Source organism: Populus alba, chromosome 2 (assembly GCF_005239225.2).
Source record: "Populus alba chromosome 2, ASM523922v2, whole genome shotgun sequence".
Classification (NCBI taxonomy): Eukaryota; Viridiplantae; Streptophyta; class Magnoliopsida; order Malpighiales; family Salicaceae; genus Populus; species Populus alba.
In genome coordinates, this window is record NC_133285.1 from 11,475,284 (window position 1) to 11,481,436 (window position 6,153).

Sequence of the window (6,153 nt, forward strand, 5' to 3'; positions counted from 1 at the left end):
TCTTTAAGCTTAATCTTCAGGACTAGATGTGTTTTAATCTTCGGATTCTTAGGGCTGTTAAGGACAGTGCAGTACCGTGGAGAAACAAAAGCGCTTTTAAAAACATATTAGTTTGGTGTTTGCTGCTGCTGGTTCTTATGGTATTGGAGAAATAAAAGCTTGTTTGAAGCTAGCTTTTCCTTTCCAACTAATCCCATGCATTGCATTCTTGCTTATTCCATAAAAGCGGTGAATAGCGTTGCTGCTGCTGCTGTTACCGCTTCTAAACCAGCTGCTGTCCGCCATGAACAGGTCATTGGTTGGGCGATCCAAAAGCTGGGTTAAGTTGAACACTGATGGGCCTTTAATAAGAGCTTGGTTGCTGCCACTGCGGGAAGCCTCATCACATTGGTGTTCGTTCAGTGTTGTGAGCTGAGCTTTTGGGTATTTTGTTAGGATTGGAGACAGGCAGGGATGAAGGATACAGGAAGGCTTTGGTGGAGCCTGATTCTGCTGTCGGTGCTCATCTTTACTTCTTCGACATCTTTACAGGGTGATTATAGGCAGCTGTCTTCTTTTTCAACGCCCATGGCTGGTCTTATCACGGAGCTAATAGAATTGCAGATTGACCTGCTAATCATGCGTTTGGAGTTGTTACTCCAAGGTTTTGTAAGCCTTGGTTTCTACAGCTTTTCTCCCCTTTTAATAATAATAATAATAATTAAAAAAAAAAAACAGAGAGGAGACAGGGAAAGTGGAAGAGTGGGGTCCAGGCCAGTGTTGAACGGTCAAAAAGAAGGAAAGTGAAAAATACAAGAACAACACACATATTTTATGGCTTCTTTCTCTGTCTGAGCTGAACAAAATAGAGTAGTACTTGGTAAAAACTTTCCAAAATCCAAACCAAAGAAAGCTACATCAAACTACCTTGTCCTGACCCTTTCTCTGTCTTCTCCCCCTTCTTCTCTCTCTCTCTCTAGAACTATAATCGATTCTTTAAAGCATTTTGCTTGTTGAAATCCGGTCATGAATTCGCCTCTCCCTGCAATACCCTCCCTTCATCCCCTCAATTTCTTGACCTGATCTGCAAGTCTAGGTAAGTTCCTTTTTTTTTTTTTTTTTTCTTTTTGTTCATTTTTTTTTTTGATGGATTTCTTACAAGCGGGTTCTTTTTTTGAAGTTGAGTCCTTTTGTTTTTAGTTTCTGGATCAGGCTATTTACATTGTTATGCTTTGATCTGTGTGTGCATCAGGAAGGATCTTTACTTTTATTTCTTTTACTACTTAGTAGTTTATGCTGTTTTATCCTTTTCCTCTTGTGGTAATTACACAGAATTTGTGAGTCTTGTGGATCTTCATTGTCCTCTCATTTAATTTTGCTTGGCCTCTCTCTACTCAAAATGTGTTTTAGTGGGTGGCTTTTCAAAAACAAACTTACATTTTTTATTCAAAAAACTTACTTGCATTTTTGTTTAAGAGGAAAGAAATTAAAACTTAATAAATCCCATCTCAAGCAAACTTCCGTTTTGGCTGCTCTGACAAAAACCCATCTCAGTTAAACTTATTTTACTATCTCTTATGCCTTTTGTTGGCAGGGGTTAGCAGAGAGATGAGAAAAAACTGCCTAAACTAACGATGTGGTTTGGCCACGCCAAACTTGTTTGAGATTAATGATTTGTGTGTATGGTGAAAAAATTTAAACATCTTTCACCTTTACTTGCCCTTTTCAGTGTCAGAATACCGCATGAATTTTAGTGTTTGACTGTTTACTTGAGTGCTGATAGGAGCTTGACTTGCTACTTTTTCTCCAATGGAGTTCGGCTATTGATTTGTATTTTAAGTTGATTAATTTCTTAACCTTTGACAGTATCTATTATCCCAAGTCTAATTGATCTTCAAATCTATCTATTTAGGGTTTGTCAGAAGCAGATGATTTGGTTGCAAAATTATTTTGTTACTAAAAATAATCTTTTATGACATTTTGTTTTTCATAGTCAGAGTACTTTCTCAACATGGAATTTTGTTAATTAGCTCTTTGAGATCTTACTAAGGTCTTAATAACGACACATTGCATGAATTTAAGTAGAATGCACTTCGACATGCTGTATTGCTGGAACTTTGCATGGATGGCTCCTTGTGCATTTTGTTTTTGTTCTTCTTCCTTGTGAAGATTGTTGTTGTGTGAAAACTATCTTTTATCAGCTTGCAAACCGTATTTAATTTCAAAGGGTAACTCATTCCGCTTATGCATTGATGATGTACCCTGTTTCTTTTACATGAAACAACTAACCTTGATTAGTCTTTTACACAGGCGAGTTACTGAAATTTTATGTTGCTGGCAAGGTGAATTTGTAAGAGGATCTTCTTGATTACTTTCTTTTTTGAGCAAATGGCTTCTGTAAGTGTTGTCCCTGCCTCTGGATTGCGAGATACACGTGGAAACACAACTGGTGTTGATAAGTTGCCTGACGAGATGAATGACATGAAAATTAGTGATGACAAGGTATGCTAGCTGCCATCTCCTCCAACTTGCTATTATCCATTTCCTCCAACTTGCTATCATCATCATTTTCATTACCCATCACTTGTGTTGATTGCTTGGTTTCAATATTATTTACTTGGAAGAAAAATGTCTAATGTTGGACAGGAAATGGAAGCAGCCGTGGTTGATGGTAATGGAACCGAGACAGGTCATATAATCGTCACGACTATTGGTGGCAAAAATGGCCAGCCAAAGCAGGTTATTATCTTTAAAGTCTGGCCTCTTGGTTAAATAGATTCTGTTGTTTTCATTTTGTGATGATATAATTTAATCCCTGATGAATGCAGACAATAAGCTATATGGCTGAGCGCGTTGTTGGGCATGGATCTTTTGGATTAGTGTTCCAGGTAAGTTGTTATCTAGATATAATATTGATTTTTTTTTAGCTGTATTATTCTCATACAGTTTGGATGAGGCACTAAATTTTCTTTTCTTTCTTTTTTCTCTGTGTTATGGGTATTCAGGCGAAATGTTTAGAGACTGGTGAAACTGTTGCTATTAAAAAGGTTCTGCAAGATAAAAGGTACAAGAACCGGGAGCTGCAAACCATGCGTCTTCTAGACCACCCTAATGTAGTGTCTTTGAAACACTGTTTCTTCTCAACAACTGAAAAAGATGAACTCTATCTTAACCTGGTACTTGAGTATGTCCCTGAGACCATCCATCGTGTAATCAAACACTACTATAAGATGAGTCAAAGGATGCCTTTGATTTATGTCAAACTTTACTTTTTATCAGGTATGAGTTGTATATGTGCTTTCTTTCCTATTTGAAGTGTGTTTGTTATACACTAGATATAGGTTATATGATAAGTGGTTTAACAAGTGGAGTTTATTAGCTTATGGCTCTTATTTGATCCTTTTTTCCTTGCTCATGAACAGATTTGTAGAGCTCTTGCTTACATTCACAATAGTATTGGAGTGTGCCATAGAGACATAAAGCCTCAAAATTTACTGGTATGTTGACAAGGGTGCTTGGTTTTTCTTTTACTTGGAGGAGCGCCTGCAATGTGGAACATTTGTGCAGCAAACTACTAAATGTGCTTTTAAGACGGCATTGTAGTGTTCTTGTAATATGCCGACCCTATTATGATGTTTGTATTATTACTTTCTCTATAGTGAATCTCTTTTTTTTTATTTGTAATAGGTGAACCCACATACGCACCAAGTGAAACTGTGCGACTTTGGAAGTGCAAAAGTTTTGGTATGGATTCTTCTATGCTGGAATTATTATCATTCTTTGAGTTATGATGTGTATATAAGATATATTATTCTAATTCTAATTACTTTTGACAGGTTAAAGGCGAACCAAACATATCTTACATATGTTCTAGGTACTATCGAGCACCTGAACTTATTTTTGGTGCCACTGAGTACACCACTGCCATTGACATCTGGTCTGCGGGATGTGTTCTGGCTGAATTACTGCTTGGACAGGTAGATGGCTTTGTTTTTTAGAAGTTTGTTTAGCTGTAATTTTTTGGGGTTAGTAAATTATACAAGTAACAAATATTTTTATTGGTGACAGCCTCTCTTTCCGGGTGAGAGCGGAGTAGACCAGTTGGTAGAAATTATAAAGGTAATAATTGTTTCCGATACTTAAAAAAGTGCTAGATTGGTCTGTATAAGAAAAATCTATTTTCAGTTCGTCTCCCATCCTGCACAATTGGTCAAGAGGTGAAGTTTTAATTATAATGAACTTAAGAGGGAGCGTTATTTGTTATGTTGCTGAGATTTGAAATTTCTAGCTTTCTTTTTCCCTTACAATTTATGTGATTCTCATGCAGGTTTTGGGTACCCCAACAAGGGAGGAAATTAAGTGCATGAATCCTAATTACACAGAGTTCAAATTTCCTCAAATTAAAGCTCACCCATGGCACAAGGTACCTGAAAATATTGCTTCTGTCTTGTCTCTACAAAATAAGCTCGTACAAATGACATGAATTTTTCACTTATTTGCCTCCTGTGATTGCTAGATATTCCACAAGCGCATGCCTCCTGAAGCTGTGGACCTTGTCTCAAGACTATTGCAGTACTCTCCAAACCTCCGAAGCACAGCTGTGAGTATAAAATTCCAGCTAGATCAAATGAAAAATTATTCTTTGAATGGCCTTTTCTTCCCTCAATACCTACTCTGTTGTTTTTTTCTGATTGTAAATATGGTGTACTTGTATAAAGATTCCTCCAGGTTCATGCATGTGACTCTTTGTACTTTCTTTCTTGAAGTCATTCCAGGCACATAATGCATCTTTTTGTCATTGACTCAGCTGTACCATTTAAGACATGAAACAGATCTCAGGAATCCCCGCTTCAGATGTGCTGCTTTTCCGCAGAATATTAGGGAAATAGGGAACCCCAAATAGGCATTCACCTTCTTGACTTGTAGTGAGCTTTCTATTGTATGTGTGGTGTAGCATCGATTGAATGAACGAGTTCTTTAGGCTTTAGCTGTAAGCTTTTGTTTTGTGGCTGCCTTTTTTTACTGAATGCTTTTGGTTTATTTATTTAATCTTATAATGTATTTTGTAATGCAGCTGGAGGCTTTGATCCACCCCTTCTTTGATGAGCTGCGTGATCCTAACGCCCGTTTACCTAATGGACGCGTCCTTCCACCACTGTTCAACTTTAAGCCTCATGGTATGACCTGTTCTCAATATTCATTCATTAATTCCTTCGAAGTTCCTGTTTATGATTGTTATTGATTTCTCTCTACTCTACCTGTCAGAGCTGAAAGGAGTGCCAGTTGAGATGCTTGTCAAGCTGATCCCAGAGCATGCAAGAAAGCAGTGTGCCTTCCTTGGGTTGTGATGCTGTCCTTTCTGGCGGTATGCTCCTTGCAGAGAATGGTGCTCCACTGTAGAGAAGTAGCTAGTGGTCTGTTTAATGTGGAACCATATGCAAGCTGTGTTTTTTGTTATGCATCCCCAGTTCATTTATTCCATTTTCATTATTATTTTGAAGTTTATGTTCATCTTCTATCTTTGTGTAGAGAGCAGGCAAAGAAGGCTCTGCGTAGCATGTTATTAAGACCTCCATGGCATTACTGACCCTTGATCTTAAGTGAAAGACAACCTGCAACTTATGTAATTTTCTTGGCTACAATTCGATCCCGAGGATTACATTGAAAGAAGATTTCTGTTTCCTCTGTTTTTTTTATAGCTGCAAAACAGATTAAGCAACCCATAATTCTCAGCTTGATCTATCTTCCGTCCATGATTCATGGATGTCAGATAGACAAACGGGGCGTGTCCGTACATGATTTATTCAATGAAATGTAATAGTAAGGGTTTAGAATGGATGGCGTTTTATTTGAGAAAGTGTGAATCAAATGAATACTCTTTGAGCCCGTTTGGCTCTACGGCTGCGGCTGTGTTTCATGGAAAACACAGCGTGTAGCGTAGCCGTTTGGTTAAAGAAAAAAACACTTTACTGTTCACTGAGTCCCATTTAAATTTTGCGTTTTTAATGCAGGAAACGAAAAGCAGCAACTTCATGCTTTTTTTTACTGTTTATGTTAATTGCACTGTTCAATGAACAGTTCAATTAACGCAGCACGTAGCCGTTTGGTTAAAGAAAAAAATACTTTACTGTTCACCGGGTCGCAGCGCGTAGCTGTTTGGTTAAAGAAAAAAAC

The 6,153-nt window shown here is 37.7% G+C and overlaps 1 protein-coding gene across 1 annotated transcript; it reads left to right on the forward strand.

The window, feature by feature from the left end:
* The first annotated feature begins 827 nt into the window (after window positions 1-827).
* On the forward strand, window positions 828-5,675 carry LOC118046926 (shaggy-related protein kinase alpha). Its single transcript, XM_035056024.2, has 13 exons — window positions 828-1,075; window positions 2,290-2,481; window positions 2,626-2,718; window positions 2,808-2,867; window positions 2,985-3,253; window positions 3,398-3,476; window positions 3,667-3,723; window positions 3,816-3,956; window positions 4,048-4,098; window positions 4,307-4,402; window positions 4,496-4,579; window positions 5,054-5,156; window positions 5,245-5,675. Exons 2-13 carry the CDS (start codon window positions 2,368-2,370, stop codon window positions 5,325-5,327), a joined length of 1,230 nt encoding a protein of 409 aa, XP_034911915.1. The 5' UTR covers window positions 828-1,075; window positions 2,290-2,367; the 3' UTR covers window positions 5,328-5,675.
* Window positions 5,676-6,153: the final 478 nt, after the last annotated feature.

Bases quoted from the DNA above. Each gene is read 5' to 3' on its own strand.
- LOC118046926 (XM_035056024.2), top strand. From the start codon at position 2,368: ATGGCTTCTGTAAGTGTTGTCCCTGCCTCTGGATTGCGAGATACACGT. The intron at 3,477-3,666 runs GTATGTTGACAA...TATTTGTAATAG, and splicing joins TAAAGCCTCAAAATTTACTG to GTGAACCCACATACGCACCA. The intron at 4,099-4,306 runs GTAATAATTGTT...ATTCTCATGCAG, and splicing joins AGTTGGTAGAAATTATAAAG to GTTTTGGGTACCCCAACAAG.